This window comes from Pistacia vera, unplaced genomic scaffold, assembly GCF_008641045.1.
Source record: "Pistacia vera cultivar Batoury unplaced genomic scaffold, PisVer_v2 Contig235, whole genome shotgun sequence".
In the NCBI taxonomy this organism is placed as follows: domain Eukaryota; kingdom Viridiplantae; phylum Streptophyta; class Magnoliopsida; order Sapindales; family Anacardiaceae; genus Pistacia; species Pistacia vera.
Genome location: NW_022196041.1, coordinates 357,801 through 381,359, shown reverse-complemented (window position 1 = coordinate 381,359; position 23,559 = coordinate 357,801). Strand labels below are relative to the sequence as shown.

Sequence of the window (23,559 nt, the reverse complement as noted above, 5' to 3'; positions counted from 1 at the left end):
CTGTATAATTATAAAAATAATATTTATCAATTGCTTTATGATAATTACTAATTAGACTCAGCTGGTGAAATTGGAGTCCTACAAATTGATCAGAGCTGCACAATATTGGGGTCCGCATTGGACGGAGGGATAGGCGACCAACGTTTAATGGAGTGGGTCCAAAATAAGACTTTGGAGATTTCTGATATGCCGGTCAACATTGGGCGCCTACAAAAATAAATTATCGGGATTTTTTTTCCGCATCACATGTTTTCTTTATTAATTTTAAATGAATATTTTCTCCCTCTCACTCATTGGCATCAAGCTGCGGAAAGTTGAAATTATTGGGTGCGCTGTCGTTTTAAGAGAATGCTAGCTGCTGCTAACTGCCGACTTGTAAATTGAATTTGAATACGAAGAGTTGTGAAGAGAATGTTGACAAAATGGGCGTGTGTTGTTGACTACCTTCACTCAGTGAAATTCTTGGGTTTTGGTCATGGAAGATGACCAGAGGTGACTCTGGGTTAACCCACCTGGCCATGCGGCGAGTCGTTTATGGGCGGAAGCTCCAGTGATAGAGAGAGTGGAGGAGACTTGGTTTCATGTCAATGAGTCGTGGCACACATTCAGTATAATAACTTAATAAGGTAGAATGTGTTTCAGGTTTTGAGGTTGAAAGGCCAGAATTTCAATGAAGGTGGAATGGAAGTGATAACCTGATGACTTGTGACACACACGCTCCATTATTATCTCCATTTTTGACATAACCATGATTATAAGATAATATATTTTATCATATTTCAACTGGGTTGGTTCAAGAGATATGATTTGATTTCAATCCATAAATATAACGTTTAAATTGTATTTAGTTGTTTATTTTGAGTTTTTGTTTAATCTATTTGTATAAAGAGTAAACTACATGTTCCCAGCCTAAAGATTAGCGAAATCCCAAGTTTCCACCCCTGTTTCATTTATTCTTATCATACTTAAATGAATATAAAACCATTTAATGAAACAGTAAAAAGGTAAAATGATTGTTTAAATTGCATTAAACATGAAATAATAATAAATTTTTTAAAATAGCCCTCTATATCTCAAATTTCTCACAAGCACACTTGATCTCCCTCACGGCTGCAAGAAAAATCTAGATCTAGCCGGATTCTAACATCATTAGACATCATTACTACCACCACTAGCTTCCCCCATTCATCGCAAACAAAACCCATCCATCCCCCAACCTCGTTCGCCTCTATTTTGGTAGGATCTAAGCCTTTCCTCCATGATTTTTCCCTCCTTCGTGGCCACTGGAAAAATTCAGATCTAGCCGGATTTGGGTGTCGTTGGACATCACTGCCAACACCACTAGCTTCCGCCACTCATCCCGACAAAACCCATCCATCCCCCAACCTGATCTACCTCCATTTTGGTCGAATTTGAGCGATTTTCCCTTCCCTGCAGCCACTGAAAAAATCAAGATATATTGGGGTTAAAATGTAATTTATTAATTTATTTGTCAATGGTAGTTTGATAATAATATTCTTTATACTGTATCAAAATCTAAAAATCATTAACAGTGTTAATTTAATGGTAAAAATCTAGATTAAATGAAAGTAGGGGTGAAACTTGTGGTTTGGCTACTCTTTGGGTGGGAAGTGGGAACATGTCGTTTACCCTAATGAATGATATGTGTATCACTACCATTTGATTCATTATCATCAAGGGAAATTGATAAGAGCCATTTGATGTTATGGGCTTCATGTTTGGTGGGTGATATTGTTATGGGCACCGTTGGATTTGATTCTTTATACTGGTGGACCCATATTGAGACAGACAAAGACACCAATTTAAGTGGAAAAGCATATATGAACACTTGTACATAATTTAAATACTATCATTTTCTGTAACATAATAATTATGAAGTTTATGAGAGAGCCTTAAATTTAGATTAATTGGGCAAGTATCAAGTATGTGCACTCCACACTCCTCGTACCATTGAGTTTGAGGCAAGCCAATTTTGACCACGAAGGTGGAAGTGGAAGTGGAAGTGGAAGTGGAAGTGGAAGTGGGCATAGTTGAAAGAGGATGTAAATTTATTTGGAAGGATATATTATGAGTTTCCCATCTAAGTAGGATCCAGCAATTGCAGGTTTACCTTTCAAAAAGTTGAAGATGAAAAGAAAAAGAGATTTTGCACCTAAATTTTGATCGACTATTGAGTTGACACCACTATAAAAATCTCTCACAATTTCGAACATTTGAGTAACGGTCCAGTTGTCAAGCTTATCAGCCATCTAACTTGGTAAATGCATTATCACAAACATGCCAACCCACATTCCCATTCCACTCACCCATTTCATAGAATCATAAGTGCAATTTATGTGGGATTAAGACTATCCTGTGCAGAAATTCTGGGTGAAAAGTTTATATAGTTATGTAGAAATTCAACATTTGTTCTATTCTTAAAGCTAACTAAAAGTAGTTTGCATAAACTTTCATGCCAAAAAAATGATCACAGAAAGGTTTCATATTAGGTTTTACCCTGGAAAAACTTATGTCAGAAATGGCGAAGATGTGCAAACAGAATCTCAATGTTTATGGTATTCTGTTTGCAGTACATTCAATTGTAATGTCGTTCTTTTCCAGGACTGCGATTTTTCATAGGTACATATATATACGATTAACTTACAATTCAATCAACCTGCATAAAACAATGTGTTAGAGACAGCAAAGAGGCAACACCATGTATGTGAACTGCTACAGAGAAATGTTTCCACGTCAGCTGTTTGATGGTCTGAAGCAGCATGTGACATATCTTCCAAGGATATGTTTTACAGGCAGGGGTCCCCTATCATCAATGAACATTTGAAAAACAAAGAAACTGTTAATGAAAGGGAAGAAAATATATTGAAGATATTGATGGTGCAAAGCACTTTCGGATATGCAAAACGAGAGAAGTGGGAGACAAAGCAAGATTTTTCAAAATTTTAGTTTGATATAGATATTTAAGGATGAAATCAGAAATGTCAGTGTTAAGAATAATCCAAGGAAATACCACAAAGGAAAAAATAAAAAAAATGGTAACTAGAATGCTTGAGAATACTACCAAACATGGGAGTCGTAGCTGTTGTTGCGGTTGTCCCCCAACACATAAACATGATCTTTTGGCACACACTGCAGGTGCAATAGAAGGTAAAAATTAGTATGAAACAGATGTCGATCATATCCCAATAAAGACTAAGAAAAGTAAAGAAGGGGCAGACCAAGCATATGCTATATCATCCAAGGCCCATGATGTACCCAAAATTACTAATGTCTGGGAATCATGTAACCTTCAGATGTCAACAACATGGAGTCAACAAGGCTTCTTCATGAATCATGCTCATATTTATCTACCTCATGTAGTGAGAAGGAGCAAATATATAGCATGGAGCATTGTTGACTATTTGTGGTTATCTGCCGCAGCAGTTACTACTCCATATTGTTGTTCAAGAAGAGGTTCTAGTATAGCAAAGTTTTGAAGAGTAGTGAAGTAAAATGCAAAGACAAAAAAGTAACAGATGCGAGGCGCACTGTTAAGGTTGATGTGTATCTTGGCTGCTCTGCTATGAAATCTTCATTCTGAGCAATCCCATTGATAAAGAGCAAACCATTACGAACCTGCAAGGTTAGTAGAAAACACTTTATTATAAAACTCAACAGGAATATTTTTCACTTTGTTAATTAAAGAGGATAAATTCTGAGGAGATCTTGATATATTTGACTAGAATTTCAAGTGATGTTGCAGAGAATGACTTTACACATTGCAGCAACTCATCTAAGCAGATGATACAAAGACCTCAAAAGAACTATCTGATGAGGCCAAGAAAAGAAAGTGACAGGAAAAGAATGGCTTTCTTCGTTTTCTAAATCAAGTACTAAACAAGGAAATAACCTAGTTTAAACAACAAAAATGGTTGAAAGAGAGTGAAACTAAGATCTTTTTCTCTGATAAATTCCAAAGTTTATGCCGAGGTAAATTCATCAAGGGGTGAAAGAAATACCTGAACGAAGTCTCCTGCTTTTGCAACAACTCTTTTAATGAAAACATCTTCTTCCCCTAATCCAGGGTGCTGTAAATGAGCCTACAATACAGTGAACTTTGATAAAAAAATTAACCATTAAGTATGTTAATTTAAGCTAATTCTACATTGCATATGCAAACCTGAATTGGAGCTTGAAATGTTATGACATCATTTACAGCAGGACTTCTGAAGTAATAGGATGCCTGAAGAAGTCATAAAAACTATGTTACTCACAATTTGAAGTGAAAAGCAGTATTGACAGCAACAGAAACAATGACAGTGTTCCTACACAGAATTGTCGCTGAGAAATTGTTCGTACAAAAGAGTAATAATCGTCTATTTTTCTTATTATATCTTTTGAAGGTAAAACAAGCTCAATCAAAATCTCTTCACTCAAGTATTATTCTTTTCTATGAAGATCATACCAGAACAGTTATTTGGTGGGTCTCAAATTAAATGTTAATCATCGTGTATGCTCCTTCTCAATTACTGACATGCATCAGCAATACAAAGACAGATTTGCAATCCCTGTTCTTACAACAGAATAGTAGTTGGTGCAGGTTATATTTTCACCTGTGGATACTAATATGCATATGCAATAACATCACACCGTATTTTACTGTAAACTGAAAGTTGCATTACCAGTAAAGCCATAATCATGAATGAGGACCTAAAGGTATCCACGAAAATCTTTATTTACTGAAGACTAAAATGCTAAGTTACATAAAGGAAAAAAAGAACCCCAAAACAGATGCAGTTAAATAATAATTAAAATGCTCCTCAATCCTCGGTCTTGAACAGCACAAGAACATATAATGCACTCTCTTCATAGGCCTTTGTTCCTTAGAGGTTAGATGATAAATTTTCAAAACCTTTACCCGAAAATCCTGCAGACTAAAATGAAAATCTGGAGATTGTAACTTCTTTCAATATCTCATCAAGTGGAAAAACCACAAGTCTTAGCCAGTGACTAAATGATAGAAGAATCTGACATATTCTCAAGGTTTCAAGGGGGATGAACACCTTCTTTGCTCAAAGTAGCCAAATTTTGGTTTCACATAAGAACTACACCGACTGCTTGGTTGATTTAACCTATCTCTAACGATAATCAAACAACAGACCCCTTTGTTGACATATTTTGAGTTTTGACAAATCAAGATCCCCTTCCCCCATTCACTCTTTCATGGTCTGACCTCCAATTTAGCTATCTAAACGATTATTACTACAAAATTGAAGAGAAATTTTGTGAATAAAAACTTAAAAGTTCTCTTGAAACAGGACAGCAAAAACTTAAACTAAAGAGTTTGGGAGGCTAACCTTCACTTTTTCTGGACTACAGACATTTCAGATATCAGTAGCTAAGTATTTGGAGATATAAGAATTTTCAGATACAAGGTTTCCATTTGACTCATTAGGTCAAAGTTACTATGAGAAGAGAAAAACTCATCAAAGTTCAAGATAAATTACTTTCTAACTACAAAAAGATAAAAGGCTAAAAAGTTTGGGAAAAGCTCTTGACGTATTCGAATTATCAGACGAAGCTAGCACTTGTCCCTCCAGCCAAGTGGATTTTATTCCCCCTGAAAAGGTGGGACTCCAGGGTTCAAAATGGGCATCAATTATGATGTGCCAATGATTCCTCTGCTTTCAAAAATGGGGAAAAAAAAAAAAGCAGCACTACTTAAGAAGAATATTTCTGGTCAAGATATTAGATTTGAAATAATACATTCAGCTTTTGAAATGATAGATAAGGTTGAGTTCAGTAAAATCCTGATGACAAAATTCATCATAATTGTGGATTAAGGCCAGCAACCAAGAAGTCAGATTTTAACAGAAAGTATTATTCCACAACTTTGCACCTTGATAAGACAAAGAAGTCCAACTCAAAGCATTTCTCTCTCTGGATTTTACATTTTTTGAAAATACAATAAAAAAAAGGGACTGTCAACATAACCTATCCCAGGAAAGAGATTAATATGAACATACTGCTGAGAAGTATCTCCCAAGAATTAAGAACAATTATTTGGAGACTTAACTTTAGAAATGATGCATATATGAAATAGGGTTAAAAAATGTGACATGCCATATAAATACACTAAACAAAATATATAAATAAAAATATGTTAGAGAAAGAAGCATCATTACATATGACAAAATTCAGAACGGCTAGGCCAGCAAATGAATTCAATCAAAAGTTGTGAGTTTTATATTCCAAACAAAGAGAATTGGTTGAATGATCAATATCACAGGTTCACAAAACTTAAGGAACATGTTAGGCAGCTTTGATCACTCCTTCACAACTCGAAAGGATACAGAATTACAAAATAAACATGAAAGTCCGCTGATAAAGCAATGATCTGTCTAGTCAAATCACAATTTCACACCCACCAATTACAGTCAGAATTCACTTAAAAAAAACACTAGTAAACAAGTTAAAAAAAGTTGACCTTTTCAATCAAGATTCGATCACCAATACGAAGAGTTGGGAACATCGAAGAGGAAGGTATGAAGCGAATCTCAGAAAAGGTTGACCACAGAAGAATGCCAACAAGTATCTTAAAGAAGCCATCAAGGCCGGGCCAACGAAGAAGAAAAACCCAGCTTTGGCAAGGCATCCATCTAAGTGAAAGGGTGGTCAACAGGAACTGGTACAATGCTGATGGTCTCAAGAAACTCATCGTATCAAAGAAAGAAGAAGAAGAAGAAGAAGAAGAAGAATGAAGTTGATGTTGTTGCTCAAGAGTTGGGTCTGAAACTCAAAGTTCAGAAAAGAGAAGGGGAGAAGGTGGAAATGGATATATTTATATTTGACGAGGTCTTTGTCTTGGGGATTAAGTTTCCATAGAGAGAGAGAGAGAGAGTGTTATTGTTGAAATTTAGTAAGCAACGAGCCAACGACCAAGGCAACGACTTTGAAGAACAATGTCTTGTCTCCGTCTGACCCACAATTACTTGGGCTTGGCCGTCAGTTGAGTTATTATGGTGAAGGTTACTGCATCAGGACTGTAATTAATGGTGTTACCCGACCAATGATCCGTTTGTTTATAGGTTGTATAACGTTACCAAATATACTATGTATACGATATTATTTTAATACACAATTATATGTTAATGAAATATTTCTATTTGTAACTAATATACCTATGTATATATAAAGGATAATTCTTCTTTATAGATATATACCAATACATATTGCATTATACATTATCCATGTATAAGTACACAATTCATGATGACACATTTTGAGTGCTAAAGTTTAGTTCCTATATCTCGAGAATTTACTTTTAAAAACATGTTCTTAAATAACATAAGAAAATTAATATATAAAATTGTTACAATAATCAAATTTGTACTTGATTTAATTACATTGGAAATAAGTTAGATAATTAAAGAATTAAGCTTATATGCTTTTATTTTTTAAATACATTTTTCTTCTATTTGGGAAACTGACCCAAGGCCAAGGGCCATTTGGGCTGGGTTTTCAAAGTTAAAAAAGCCTTTCAGTCAGCAAATTCCAATTCGATTAATATTACAACAAAAGTATCATTTTATGCCTTAAAAAAAGATAATTAAAATTATTTTTTATTGTCCACTAGCTAATTTCCTCCATATTTTTCTGATTGTAATTAAAAATAGAAAGTGAAATTTGGTATCTCTATTTATTTGGTAATATTTTTGTATCGTATCTAATAAATAAGACAGGATATAAAAAAGTTAAAGAGACACAGACAAACTACCAAACATCAAAATAATAATAAATTAATAATCACTCCCATTCTATGGATAAAAATTGACTGCCATGTCCCCACTCACCACTCATCCAAAATCACATCAATCTCATCACTCATATCTTCGCCACGTACGTACCCTCGAATTCTCCCACCACGTCATCTCTGACACCACAACCTCAAACTCATCTAAATATCGACAGTCTCCTCTCTTCACTCAACTCTCACACAAACGGAACCCAACCATGAAATCCACAACATTTCTCACTTCTCTTCTCTCTTTGCTCCTAACCTTATTCTGTGCTACTGCTACGGCCGACCATGAAACTTCCACCGCCAGCAGCAGTATTATCTTTACTACCCTTGGCAAATTAGATTACGCTTTTGACATCTTTACCCTCCCGGCTTCGGACACGCCATCAGTCACCAACGAGATTCAAATCACCGACGGTACGTATCTGAATTTCAACGGCCACTTCCCTTCTGTTTCTCCCTCTCTCCTCTCCTTCCTTCTCCGTGATCAAGCCCTAATCCAACCTCCCGGCTTGCACGAATCACCTCCTCTGCAGCTCATCTACGTCACGGAAAGAAACGGATCATCAAACATTTACTACGATGCAGTTTCTTTTAGTAATCCGACAAACACCCGATCGAGAACTGCCCTTGAGCTTGAAGTTGAATTCTCCACTCGTGTGCAAGTACCTTTGTTGGAAATTAAGCAGGGAAAAAGTGCAATTTCGATGAAAGATAAGCCGAGTTTGAGTGGTGAGTATTTAATCTACGTGTCGACTCATGAAGACACCGGTAAACCCAGGACGAGTTGGGCTGCGGTCTACTCGACCGAGTTGAGAACCGGGTTGACTAGGAGACTCACACCGTATGGAATTGCTGATTTTAGTCCTGCAGTTTCTCCATCTGGGGTTTATACAGCTGTGGCTTCTTATGCAGAGAAAGGATGGGATGGTGAAGTTGAGATACTAACTACTGATATTTATGTCTTTTTGACTCGGGATGGGACTCAGCGAGTCAAGGTTGTTGAAAACGGTGGGTGGCCGTCTTGGGTCGACGATTTTACTCTGTTTTTCCACAGAAGAAGCGAGGAAGACAACTGGATAAGTGTCTACAAAGCGATTCTACCCCAAAACGGACCAATTTCAACCGGGTCAGTGACGATTCAGCGAGTCACACCACCGGGTCTCCAAGCGTTCACTCCAGCTACTTCGCCAGGTAACAAAAAGTTCATAGCAGTGGCTACGAGAAGACCTAACTCGAGTTATCGCCACATAGAGCTATTTGATCTTGTGAAAAACGAGTTCAGTGAGTTGACTCGTTTAATTTCACCCAAAACTCACCATCTTAACCCGTTTATCTCGCCTGACTCAACCCGAGTTGGGTACCATAAGTGTAGAGGTGACAGAAACAGAAAAGATAAGAACACCCACCTGTTACTCGAGAATCTCAGGAGTCCATTACCCGATATCTCGCTCTTTAGAATTGACGGTTCGTTTCCTTCTTTCTCACCCAAGGGTGACCGAATCGCGTTCGTCGATTTCCCAGGAGTATATGTAGTGAACCGGGACGGCTCAAACCGAAGACAGATTTACCCAGAAACCGCTTTCTCAACCGCTTGGAACCCGGTTCATGAAGGAGTTGTGTATTCTAGCACGGGACCCACTTTTGCAAGTGAGAGTACGGAGGTTGATATAATCTCCATACACGTGGACGATGTTGATCAAATTAGTTCTAAAAAGTTGACTACTAATGGTAAAAACAACGCATTCCCCTCGGTTTCGCCCGACGGTAAATTGGTCGTATTCAGGTCGGGTCGAACGGGTTATAAGAACTTGTATATAATGGATGCATTTGAGGGGGAGAAAGGTGGGCTCCATAGATTGACGGAGGGTCCATGGACGGACACGATGTGTAATTGGTCACCGGACGGTAATTGGATCGCGTTTGCATCGGATCGGGATGACCCGGGTTCGGGGAGTTTCGAATTGTATTTGATACATCCTAATGGGACAGGGTTAAGGAAATTGGTTCAAAGCGGGTTAGGCGGGCGGACTAACCATCCGTCATTCAGTCCGGATGGGAAAAGCATAGTGTTTACTTCAGATTATGGTGGTATTTCGGCTGAGCCAATCTCAAACCCACATCATTATCAGCCTTATGGTGAGATATTCACGATTAAATTGGACGGCTCTGATTTGAAGAGATTAACGCACAATTCATTTGAGGATGGGACCCCGGCTTGGGGTCCTACATACATAAGGCCAGTTGATGTGGCATCGCCCAAGAATGAAGAATGTGCGTTTGAGGATTGCCACTGGCTCAATAAAATGCCGAACCAAGGGCTGGGGTTTACGTTTTTGGAGCCCACTAAACCTCAGTGTGGTGGATGAGCAGTGTGCGCATCAGTCATATCATGTGTAATTTAAATTGTATTATATGTGCGATAGTATTAGACGTTTTCGTGTATTAATGCTTTACTTTAAAACAGACATATTATTGTGTAAAATATGCGTGGATAATGGAGCTATAATTATTATTAGTGTAAATTGTTCACTATGTAAATAATCCATGTTTCTTACAATTAAGGGTGTTTTTAAGCTCCTTTTAGAGAGCATTTGGCATCTCTATACACATTGCTATTTGATCGTGACATAACACTTTATAATTGTTACAAGTGTCAGTGTGTTATTGGTTTAGAGTCTTAGACTATAATTGTTGTATGGTTTAGACCATTTGATATAAGTACATCCATTCAATGTTTTGTAGAAACACTTCAAATTCACATTAAATGTTTTGATGATTATACGTTTGTTTAATAGTTAATTGAATAAATATAAACACTTTACATTCATATTTATTGTTTTATGTTTCATTATTTTTTATGAATTTAGTTTGATTCGTTGATTTTATCTGATTGAATGTGAGGAGGTGCATTTATATTATCTGTGAAAAGGTATAAATGCATGCATAGATGTGGATATTAATGGATTGATAATGTGTATTATTGATTTTCATGAATGTGAAAAGATACATTGTATTTATTATTTTGAATCTTATATATATATATATGTCGTTATATTAACAGTTTGTTTTATGATTTATCTGAAGAAAAAGAGAGAGTCAATTTTTAATTCTTATTTGTGATTGTGTTCTTTTGGTTTTTCTTAAACTTTTTATTTTGATTTCGTGCGGTTATATATTTTGGTTGGAATATAACATTTATTGTCATAGTTGGAAATTATGTGCTATTGAAGGTAATTTATTCATCTAACTACGCTTCTTTAATTGCTTGGAGTTTATTCGCTATTGTATTGTTATATTCTAGTTTAATTGCTTATCATGTTTGCTATATAGGGTTTTTTTTTTTTTTTTTCAAAGGGTATATAAGTTATTGTGTGGTTTTGACTATTTCATTGATTTAGTCCAAAAGGTGAATCGTACATCCTCCCACAGAATTGTCAGATCAATTTGCCAAACTAGTAATTTTGTTATTCAATTATAACAAGTTATAAGAAGACATAGGCTGACCATTTCGAACAATTTATTTGTCAACTGATGTACTGAAAAATTCTATGTGGCGAACAATTATGATCAATGGTTTTGTTGGCAAGTAATTATGATAAATGGTTTTGTTGCTATTTGCTAATGCCTGTGCCAAACTATTTTTATCATAATGTTGTTGACGATTATACTCTATAATTGTAGTCACTTGCCGAACCATTATGTTTAATTGTAAGAGTCGAGATGCAAAACTATTTAGATTGTATAGTACAATTACAATAGACCATTTACCGAACATTGTCCATTAACAATTGTAATATTGTAATGTCTTTTTTAGTTAATATTACATGAAAAGTTTATTTCATGATTCATCGTAATTCCTGCAAGCAAGTTGCCGAACAAATACGATCAATAAACATATCAAAGGAAGATTGTACTATAGAATTACAAGAGACCAAATGCCAAACCATTGTATTATAGAATCGTAACAGTTAGTAGTAAATTAGCCATAACTTGCTCACAAATCTAATTGATGAACGGTTTGAATATTTGGAAACTAGACAAACAGGACTTTAATTCGATATATTATATGCTGAATTTGGATAACTGTAAACCCACTGCCAAACCATTCATTTTATCATCACACACATTTCGGTTTTCCTCGTTTCTTAATTTCCACTTAATAGTTAATAGTAAATCTGCTATAAGTTGCTCAATAAATATCCAATTGACGAACGGTTTAAATATTTGGAAACTAAACAGAAAGGCTTTAATTTGATATATTATACATTAATGAATAATTGTAGACCCACTGCCAAACCATTCATTTTATCATTAAACACATTTTGGTTTCCCAATTTCTTAGTTTCCATTGAACAGTCAGTCGTAAATTAGCCATAACTTGCTCAATAAAACTCCAATTGACGAATGGTTTGAATATTTGGGAATTAGACAGATAGAGCATTAATTTGATATATTATATGCTAAATTTTGATAACTGTAGACCCAATGTCGAATCATTCATTTAATCATCACACATATTCTGATTTCCTCCATTTCTCAGTTTTCACTGAACAGTCAGTAATAAATTGACTATAACTTTCTCAATAAAAACCCTATTGATGAACGGTTTGAATATTTAGAAACCAGACAGACATAATTTAATTGGATATATCATACGCTAAATTTGGATAACTGTAGACCCCTTGCCGAACTGTTTATTTTATTATCACACACATTTCGATTTCCCCAATTTCTCGGTTTCCATTGAACAACAAGTAGTAAATTGACCATAAATTTCTCAATAAAGATCCAATTGACGAATAGTTTGAATATTTGGAAACTAGACAGACATGACTTTAGTTTGATGTATTATAACCTTAATTTGGATAACTTTAGAACCCTGCAGAACTATTTATTTTATCATTACACACATTTTGGTTTTTCCTGTTTCTTAGTTTCCACTGAGTAGCTAGTAGTAAATCTCCTATAACTTGCTCAATAAAGATCCAGTTGACGAACGGTTTGAATATTTGGAAACTAGACAAGCAAGGCTTTAAATTGATATATTATAATCTAAATTTGGATAACTTTAGGGCCCCTGTAAAACCATTCATTTTATCATCACACATATTTTGGTTTCCCTCGTCTTTTGGTTTCCACTGAACAATTAGTAGTAACTTGGCCATAACTTTCTCAATAAAAATACAATTGATGAAGGGGTTGAATATTTGGAAACTAGATAGATAGAGCTTTAATTTGGTATATTATACATTAAATTTGGATAACTACAGACTCACTGCTGAACCATTCATTTTATCATCATACACATTTCAGTTTCCCCCATTTCTCGGTTTCCACAGAACAATCGGTAGTAAATTGACCAATGTTTTGAAACCCGGACTGGACTGGGCGGTCGAACTGGTCTGACCAGTTTTCACTAGGATTTTCGGTTTAAAAAGAGTAAAAACCTGAGATTTTGCGTTAGACCATCTCAAACCGTTGTTGGACTGTTTTACTGTAGTAAACTGACGGTCCAATCAGTATAACAAACAATCCGGTCCACTGATTAAAATTTAAAAATGTGAAAAAAATAAAAAAACTAAAAAAGTTAAAGTCAAACCCCCAATTTTTTTAATCCATTTCTATTTGCTTTTGCAGATTAGCCATCTGCCATGTTGCTAATTTGAAATTTGCTTTTTCTTTGTGGTTTGCCATTCGCAATCTCCACTCTCTAGTCCAGTCCTCCTCCTCCATTCGCGATCTCAGATCTCCTTCAAGCTTCAGCTTCAGTCTTCAAGTCTTCACTCTTCAAGTCTTCAACCTCTTCAATCATCGCGATCTCCTCCTCTTCAATCAACCTCTTCAGGCTCCAGTCCAGTCCTCCTCCATTCGCGATCTCCTTCAATCTTCAGCTTTAGCCTTCAAGTCTTCAAGTCTTCAACCTCTTCAATCATCGGTGTTCTGCTACTCTGCTTCTTCCTTGTCATGGCTAGTTTGCTACATTACAGTTTCGTCACTCGTCAGTTGTGACTTTAATAGCTTCTTGCTTGTTGTAGCTGGTCTGCCAGATTAGTCAGTCACTACTTCAACTTCAGTTCAGATTTCAGCTTTCACATCTGCCACTATCTGCGAGCTTCCGTTTGTCGTCGACCAAGTAGCAAACTACTGTAAGAGACTAAGAGTCATCCTATCTTTCTCTGTCTTCTATTTCATATCATGATTCATGATATTGTATATTTGTATTATTGTGATGTGAAATTGTGAATCACTGAATCTGTCAATTTAAATTTTGAAAATCTTAAAACTGATTTCTTATTGTGAATCTGTCATTTATCAATTGGATTTCTAAAACTCTAAAATGTAAATTCTCATGGCAAATTAGAAATTGATGGTGAAACTGTGAAAGTTGCACTGTGAAGCTTTATTACAGTAAAGAGTAATTGAAAGGGGGAGTTTATTCATGTTGTGATAATAACATAGAGTAATTGATGATATCACTGGTCGGATCGACTGATCGGACCGGTCCAACCGTGAAAACCGAAAATCGGGCCTTTGGCAGAGTCCACTCCCGGTCCGATTTTCAGAACATTGAAATTGACCATAACTTGATTAATTAAAATCCAATTAATGAATGGTTTGAATATTTGGAAACTAAACAAACAGAGCTTTAATTTGATATATAATAAATTGAATTTGGATAACTGTAGACCTACTTCTGAACCATTTATTTTATCATCATACACATTTCGGTTTCCCCGCTTCTCAATTTCCACTGAATAGTCAATAGTAAATCTGCTATAAGTTGCTCAATAAATATCCAATTGACAAACGGTTTAAATATTTGGAAACCAGATAGACAAGGATTTAATTTTATATATTATATGCTGAATTTGGATAACTTAGACCTCCTGCCAAACCATTCATTTTATCATCACACACATTTCAGTTTCCCCCGTTTTTCGGTTTTCACTGAACAGTCAATAGTAAATTGGCCATAACTTTCTTAATAAATACCCAATTGAGGAACAGTATGAATCTTTGGAAACTAGATAGAGAGGGCTCTAGTCTGATATATTCTATGCTGAATTTGGATAGTTGTAGACCCATTGTTGAACCATTCATTTTATCATCACACACATTCCAGTTTCCCTCATTTCTCAGTTTCCACTGTATAGTCAATAGTAAATTGACCATAACCTGCTCAATAAAAATTTAATTGACGAACGGTTTGAATATTTGGAAACTAGACAGACAAGGTTTGATTGGATGTATTATACGTTGAATTTGGCTAACTGTAGACCCACTGCTGAACCATTCATTTTATCCTTACACACATTTTGGTTTCTCTGTTTCTTGATTTCCAGTGAACAGTGAGTAGTAAATTTGCTATAACTTGCTCAATAAAGATCCAATTGACAAACAGTTTGAATATTAGGAAACTAGACAGATATGGATTTAATTTGATATATTATATGCTTAATTTGGATAACTTTAGAACCTTTGCCGAACCATTCATTTTATCATCACACACATTTTGATTTCCCTCGTTTCTCGGTTTTCATTGAATAGTCAGTAGTAAATTGGTCATAATTTTCTCGATAAAAATCCAATTGACAAACTGTTTGAATATTTCAAAACTAGTCAAACAGGGCTTTAATTTGATATATTATACACTGAATTTGGATAATTGTAGACCCCTTGCCAAACCGTTTATTTTATCATCACACACATTTTGGTTTTCCTCATTTCTCAGTTTCCATTGAACAATCAGTAGTAAATTGACCATAACTTTCTCAATAAAAATCCAATTGACGAATAGTTTGAATATTTGGAAACTAGACAGATAGGGATTTAATTGAATATATTATACACTAAATTTGGATAACTGTAGATCCCCTAACAAACCATTCATTTTATCATCACACACATTATGGTTTCCTCCGTTTCTCAATTTCCACTAAACAGTCAGTAGTACATTGACCATAACTTGTTTAATAAAAATCCAATTGACAAACAATTTGAATCTTTGGAAACTAGACAAATAGGGCTTTAATTATATTATACGTTGAATTTGGATAACTGTAGACCTATTACCAAACCATTCATTTTATCATCACAGACATTTTGGTTTCTCCAGTTCTCTATTTCCACTGAACAGTCAGTATTAAATCTGCTATAACTTGTTCAATAAAACTCCAAATTATGAACGGTTTGAGTATTTTAAAAATAGACAAACAAGACTTTAATTTGATATATTATACAATGAATTTGGATAATTTTAGACCCCCTATTGAACCATTTATTTTATCATCACAAACATTTTGGTTTCCCCTGTTTCTCGGTTCTTATTGAATAGTCAGTAGTAAATGGGTCATAACTTACTCAATAAAAATCCAATTAATGAGGGATTTGAATATTTGAAAACTAGACAGACAGACCTTTATTTTCATATACTATACGCTAAATTTGGATAATTGTGTACCCTCTGTCGAATCATTCATTTTATTATCACACACAATTTGGTTTCCCCTTTTTCTCAATTTCCATTGAACAGTCAGTAATAAATGAGTCATAACTTGTTCAATAAAAATTCAATTGATGAGTGGTTTTGAATTTTTGAAAACTAGGCAGACAGGGCTTTAAGTTGATATATTATACGATGAATTTGGATAACTATAAGCCCTTCTAATTGTGGTTGAACCACACTTAAAAGAAATGACAAGTTATTTAAAACAATGTATGAAATGACATCATTTTAAAACAATACATTTTGACATTAAAAAACGACCCCACATAATAAAATCATAATGTAAAACTATATATAATTAAAATATTTAATTTGATGGACCTATACAATATATGTACCTCAATAGTAGACATCAACCAATTAAAAAATCCAATTATTTAAACAAACGTGGTGTCAAAACCAATATCATAAGCAACCCATGCAACACGCGGGACTTTCAACTAGTATATGGTATAATACCTAACCAATTTGTTTTATTCAGCCTATTTGTTTTATATATTGAAGAAGAGAATGAATTTTAATTCGTTGTTTAATAGCTAGAGAAGAATACAATAACAACTTTCAGAACCATTATAAACATTGTAATTTCTTGCCAGTTTTAAAAAAAATCTGCATTTTTTTCTTAAATTAGATCACTAAAAACTGATATATTTTATTCTATATATTGGTTTCCCATTTGATTTACTTTTAAATCCACTTGTCTAGCCAGGAATTAATTATGAATTATTTACCTTACTCTAAATGCGAATTCCAGATTACACACCACTGTAAAACCAGTTTGATGAATAGAATCGCGGATATGAACGTGCAATTTATGAACCCATTTAATTTATGCAGGGATGTGAAGCAATTTAAGATTGAATAAAATGTTTAATATCAATATAAAAAGACAAAATTAATCCGAAAAACAAACCAAAATTTATTTAAGTAAATACTATTATAAATATTACACCAATGAGGTGTTAATTGCATAGGAATGGGAACAAAAACACCAAGAGAATGATGATATTCAAATGGTCCGCCATAATAGGGAACCATTGGTGGTCCATGAAGCAATATTGGTTGACTAAAACGTGGGACTATAATTTTAGCTGCAGCCCTTTTGAACCTTGTCTTCATGCCATAAAGAAATCCATCAAAAACTTCTACTTTAAACCCACAACACTTTGTCATTCTCGCATATATAGTCGCTGTTAAAAAATTATCTGAACCCGCGTTGTGAGGTTCACCTATCCTCTTGATTTCTAACACCTTGGCAAGTTTAGATAACCTTACCTCTGCCGTTAGTAGCCCTTCGTAGTGTCTCTCCATGTTGATGCTTGATTTTGGACGCCAACGACTCGCACGTGGGAAACGCTGAGCTGACTCAGGAGACACACGTGATGGATCCATGAGATTTAAATATGGAGCTGAGATTATATATTTTGCAGAAAAATAAATAAAAGATTGGCAAGAGGGGTTTTTATAGTGGTTCGGATGCAACAAGCGACTCCTACATCCACTGTTATTTTATTGATCTCTGACTATTTCTATGATTTTGCTTGTAAGGCATACAAAGATGAAGAAATACAGTGTTTACAGAGAATGAAAATGAAACTCCAATCTCCGCCCAGCCTCCCTCTTCGTGAAGAGAAATGCCCATTTATTCACCCAAACACTCAATGTAATGAGTGTTTGCAAGTTGCCTTGACACATGGAAGGCTCTCCTCCATGCATCTCTTGAAAGGAGATATAGTTGGTCAGAATATCTTTGGAGATATGGGCTTGACAACTGGTACAAGAAGACATTAAATGAGTTGACATAGGTGTGACTTTTTAGGCATAACACTCCACAACTTTAATGTCGAGAAAATAAGCAGCAACCATCTCATCAAATGCTTTATCTGTTCTTGGCAAAAGATGATTATTAGTTAACAATTTAAGCATGTACGCAAAATCATATAAACCATGAAAGGTAACTCATTTGAAGAGACTAGGGTTATGCTTCCACAAAACTGCTAAAAAATCTAGGCATAAATATGTTCAAGGGAAACCCATTCTTCTTAATTTTATTTAAGTCAAGTCCATGCGTTTCAAGAAGTTGAATGGATGTCTCCATGTAAGAGTCTTTCTCCATGTCAAAGTCTGAGAAATTAAACTCCCAAGTACCGCCCACATTGCCGTCTTCATCCGATAACGTGATACCAAGTTGAATGATCTTGGTATTGTCTACATTATACCTGAGATCATGCTAACGGATATGATTAGGGGAATGTCTTGGTGTGTTGCAAAGAAAGCCAAGAAACTCAGTGTCCAAACAAATTACTCTAAATCGATGCAGTGTACCATCGAAAGAAGAAATCTGTTGATGAAAATTACTTCTCCAAACTTGTGTGATCTCCATGATAATTACTTTCAAAGAAAGAATGACAAGGAAAAAAGAGAAGAGAGAAAGAAAGAAGAAAAGATAAAAGAAATTGTATTGGCCAGCTTAGTAGCTTACAACATTTATAATAAAAATCCAATGCTTTCCTAATTCGACAAGGATAAGGAGGTTTCCTAGAAAATAGGTTGAGTTCGTCAGACTTTTACTTTATACCCTATATCCCATGTAAAATGGTAAAAGTCCTGACGGTAAGGGTTAAACATAAATACCATTATTTGAGAGTGTTTGTAAGTTTTAGGAAAATGTTAGTGGGTTTAAAGTGAAGGCCCTAAATAGAATTGTCTTTTCGACATCTAGTGTCATCTTATGTCCAACCCCATCAACAACTTGCTCTCTGCACCGCTTCCTTATGAACTCCAACAACAATGGCTATGGCTGCTAGCTTCTGCTTCTCCTCTAATTTTTTATCACCAAACTTAAAGCTCCATAACTCCAACTCCAAAACCCTTCTTTTCTTTTCTTCAAATGGATGCCATCAACCTTTCCCTTCATCCAAACGTTTCCCGCGTACATCAATCTTCTCTTCTTCCAAACCCTCCTCCTCTGACAACATTAACAGGTTTTTTTTATTTTTTTTTTCATTTGTTTTCCTCTGGAGTGGGGAAGACATTCTACGTCTAAGCCTTGATATATCTTCAAGAATTTCAAAGCCACTTATTGAGAAAAAAAAATGTTTCATTCAGACATTTTGTATAGATAAGGAGTGAATTTCTTTAACTGAATTTAATGTTTTTTGTGAGGAAAATGGAATTCACAGGGAACGGACTACACCACACACCACCAAGCAAAACAGTATTGCTGAAAGGAAGAACTGGACAGTTGTTGAATGGCCAAAAGTATGTTGAAGCAAAATCTTCAGATAATTTTGAGGGGAAGCAATTGCAACTGCAGTGTACATCCTTATTATTTCTCCTACAGAAGCAATCTTGAACTAAACACCATATGAGTTTGGAAAGGTAGAAAGCCACGGTAAGTCATTTAAAGGTTTTGGTTGTATAGCTTATGTTTTGATAAAATCACAATCTAAAAAACTTGAATAAAAATCTGAAAATGCATTTTTATTGGCTATAGTCCTCAATCCAAAGCATATAGACTATGTAATCTTGTCATGGCAAGATGATTATTAGTAGGGATGTGGTGTTTAATGAAGATGCAAGTGGGCCTGGATGAAGATAAAAGGCTATATTCAAGTTCCAGAAAATTTTGATGATCCACCAATGGTTCAACACTAACAAATTTTGATTCTCCTCTGACTCTACCTACACATTTGTTCTATTTGCTTTAGATCCTATATGTTTTGAGGCAGCCGTGAAAATGTTAGAATGGTGTAATGCAATGGAAAAGAGCTGTTGGCAATTCAAAAAATTAGACTTGGGATTTGGAGAATTTGCCTGAAGAAAAAAAATGTCATTGGCTCAAAGGGTGTATCAAACTAAATGCCATGCAGATGGAAGTATACAGAAGCACAGGCTTGGCTGTTGTGAAGGGATATTCTCAATAACAGGAATTGATTTTGAAGAAATGTTCTCCCCTGTTGCATGCTTTGAAACGGTGAAACCTTTTTAACCTGGCTGCTCAACTTAATGGCCTACTATCAATTTGATGTTAAGTCTGCCTTTTGAATGGTGAATTGGAAGAAGAAGTGTATGTCTCACAGCTTGAAGGTTTTCTAGTTAGTGGGAATGAAAATAAAGTCTACAAGTTGAAAAAGACACTCTACGGGTTGACGTAAGCTCCCAAGCATGGTATGCAAAAATTGACTCCTATTTCAAAGAAAATAGATTTGAAATGAGGAGCAATAAGCAACTCTTTATTTGAAGAAGAAGGTAAAAATGACTTTTTGGCGGCGTGTCTTTATGTTGATGATATAATATATGGGATCATGTGAGTCTATTGTTGTTGAATTTAAATCTTGCTGATGAAGAAATTTGAGATGTCAAATTTAAGTCTATTGCATTATTTTCTTGGCCCTAAGGTGAAACAAAATGTAGATGGAATTTATTTCACAAAAAAAAATAATTGTTTTTTAAAGAGATTTAATATGGTCAAGCAGTATGGTTAAGAAGACTTCTTGTTGATTTTCATCAATAGTAAGCTGGCCAACAGAATCTTTTGTGACAACAGAGCCTATTGCAACAACAAACAAAATCCATCTCCACAGTAGAACCAAAATATTGACCTCTGTTTCACTTTATTTGAAGTCTAGTAACAAATGGAATGATTTCATTAAAGGCTTGTGATACAAATAAACAGGTCGTAGACATTCTGACCAAGTCTGTCTCTCAGCAAGCATGATTACTTCATATTACCATGGGTGTTTGCAGATTTGAATCAAAGGGGAGTATTAAAAAGTGATTCAAAGTCTTTAAGGGCAAATAAGTCTTTTGTTGGAGTTGAACGAGTCTCAATGTTTAGGCTATTTTAGGTGATGTGATGATTGAAGTAGGGTGCAAGTAACTATTTTGGGGGCGTTTGTTGGGGGTTATATAGGATTATTGGGCTATGTCATGTTATATTACTTGGTTATCGCATTTGATTGTCAAGTATATAATATTCTGGTAATCTTTCAATACCAATAGTAGTTACCGTTGGTAATATTGGAGGTAACCTGATACCCTCCATTTTCTTAGGTATTGTAGATTATTAAGGTAATCTTGTTTTTGATACAATTCTACTCATTATTAATGAATATTTTAGGACAATAATCCTTATTTTAAATTAATTTACAAATCTGGCTTTACTATTTCACCCTAATTAATTAACTTTTCGGACAAAATTACCCTTAAATTCAAAACAAATGCAACCACCCACCCACACCCACCCCACCACACCTGTTGCCACTTACTGTCAAGCCAAACCACCGCCGACCGCTGCCGAAAGTCATTTGGAGTCACTATGATAGCTAAGAACGGCCAGATCTACTTTGATATGGCATTTTGAACCATCAATATGGTTAGAAACGGCCATATCGGAGCCCTCGGTGTTTCTCAACTCCTCATGGCGACTTCCAACGACGGATGGTAGTGGTAGGCAGTGGCTTGGGGTGGTGGGGGTGTTTTTTATATAAATTAAAGTTTTTTATAGTGGGGTGTTTTACCTAAATTTGAAATGTTAGGGTTAAAAAATATTCAAAAATTAATAATAAAAATAATATTATATTAATATTAAAAAAGAGGGCATTTAGTAATTTAAAAACATACCCACCAATTTATGCCTCCCAGCCAACAATATTAATATAACAAACCCACCATTTATTCTAACTAACCAAACATATTTTCCTAAAGATTTCCAATAATCTTCATGGTAATCTAACTTTCCAGTAATCCAACATTCCCTAAACAAATGCACCCTTTTGCAGTGCTTTAGAAAAATAGGAATCATGGCTACATATGTGCCTGTTAAATATGAAGCCTTGATACAGTGTCGCATGGGAAGTATGGCGCTGCCATTTTAAACTGCTTGGAGAATGCTGGTCGTTGATGGCAAGAGTGATCCAATGGCTGAATTTACACTTAGTCAACGTTTATAAGCAACCCCAAAATACAGATTTTTACATTAGTCTTCTTCTCTCTTTCGAGTGAAAGCTAGTGCTCTCTTAATTTTTCATTTTTCAGTCCAAAATCAGTGTAGCTTCAGTGCGTGAGTGATTAGTTCTTAGTCATTCTATGAGGGTTGTTTGTTCTCTCAAGATTAGAGATACCAGGAAGAGTTCTCTAATTAGGAGTTACAAAGTGAGTTTTGTTGTGAATGAGTGGAAGATTGATGATCTTTGTTCTTGTAAACTATAAGTCTTGATTAATTAGTGCAGTGAGTTCCAATATTCTGGAGCTCAACGTAGATGTAGTTTTCCAATCTTGGTAGGTAACCATGGTAAAAACCTTGTGTGTTCTTGATTGTGTTTTTGTGTGGGTTGTTTTGGCTGTGTGATTGATTGATATTGGAGATTGATTATTAGGCTTGGATCTTTACAGTGGTACAAGCTAGAATCTCTAGGGTTCTTCATTTTTCTTCGATTTGTAGGTTTCTTGAAATCTAGGGTTCATAAAAAATTAGGGGTTTCTTGATTGATTAGTCTCTTATTACTCTAAATTTTTAGATCTGAAATTTGAGGTGTTATCGTTCAGTTAGGTAGGTTTCTCGAAATCTAGGGTTTGTTGAAATTTGGGGGTTTTGTGTCTAACCGTCGTGTTGTACTCTAGAGTCATTAATCTTGTCAAATTGAGTTGTCAATTCTCCGAAATTAGAGATCAATTTTTATTTAAGTAGTTAGGTAAATTCTTGATATTCTTTACCAAATTCACACATGTCTACCACACGGATGGGGATTACACAATATGACGACAAAGTCGACTTCAATAGCAAGAAGAAGATGAAAGTGCTGCTTTCCCACAACAAGGTTTTGTTGCATAGAAAAGAATGCGAAGAAATGGCAAGAAGAAAAATTAAAGAAAAGGCAGAAATAGATGAGGAAACGTATAATCTGATCGTGATGAACCTCTCTGATAATGTTCAAGGAATGTAGATGGCTTGGAGACTTCTCTTGCACTATGGGGTAAACTCGACACTATATTGTTTGCAATTTGCACCAAATCTTGCATTTTTAAAGGGTGTTTTGTTCTCAAGTAAAATGGATAGTTCTAAGTCTTTGGTGATAGTTTAGATGAATTCCTTAAAATGACTTGATACTAAAAGGTACAAACCAAGAATTAGTGACACCGGTCTTGTAATGATATTGTTAAATTTAATAACTAAGAGTATCAGTAGTTAAGAATGTTTTGCAGTAGACTGGTACAGTACCTAGCTGGATCTAATTAAGCTGGTTTA

General features: G+C 35.1%; 3 protein-coding genes across 4 annotated transcripts; 1 reads left to right on the top strand and 2 right to left on the bottom strand.

Annotated features, from left to right (window-relative positions):
* Nucleotides 1-1,064: 1,064 nt before the first annotated feature.
* LOC116131624 (chloroplast processing peptidase-like) lies at nucleotides 1,065-6,821 on the bottom strand. Of its 2 annotated transcripts, XR_004128268.1 has the most exons (7): nucleotides 6,488-6,821; nucleotides 4,181-4,243; nucleotides 4,020-4,100; nucleotides 3,550-3,636; nucleotides 3,083-3,150; nucleotides 2,666-2,824; nucleotides 1,065-1,440 (listed from the first exon to the last, which is right to left on the bottom strand). XR_004128268.1 is itself a non-coding variant. In XM_031417287.1 (6 exons), the coding sequence occupies exons 1-6, from the start codon at nucleotides 6,716-6,718 to the stop codon at nucleotides 2,755-2,757; spliced, it is 600 nt and encodes a 199-aa protein (XP_031273147.1). In that variant the 5' UTR covers nucleotides 6,719-6,821; the 3' UTR covers nucleotides 2,446-2,754. The 2 variants fall into 2 exon arrangements, 1 of the variants encoding a protein (XP_031273147.1); XM_031417287.1 differs by lacking the exon at nucleotides 1,065-1,440 and having other exon boundaries at nucleotides 2,446-2,824.
* A 1,127-nt stretch (nucleotides 6,822-7,948) lies between these two features.
* LOC116131620 lies at nucleotides 7,949-10,386 on the top strand. Its single transcript, XM_031417282.1, has one exon. The coding sequence runs from the start codon at nucleotides 8,014-8,016 to the stop codon at nucleotides 10,168-10,170; it is 2,157 nt and encodes a 718-aa protein (XP_031273142.1). The 5' UTR covers nucleotides 7,949-8,013; the 3' UTR covers nucleotides 10,171-10,386.
* Nucleotides 10,387-16,839: 6,453 nt separating this feature from the next.
* Nucleotides 16,840-19,288, bottom strand: LOC116131640 (probable CCR4-associated factor 1 homolog 1). The gene is made up of 6 exons (XM_031417303.1): nucleotides 19,216-19,288; nucleotides 19,076-19,131; nucleotides 18,344-18,540; nucleotides 17,996-18,081; nucleotides 17,419-17,587; nucleotides 16,840-16,846 (listed from the first exon to the last, which is right to left on the bottom strand). Exons 1-6 carry the CDS (start codon nucleotides 19,286-19,288, stop codon nucleotides 16,840-16,842), a joined length of 588 nt encoding a protein of 195 aa, XP_031273163.1.
* Nucleotides 19,289-23,559: the final 4,271 nt, after the last annotated feature.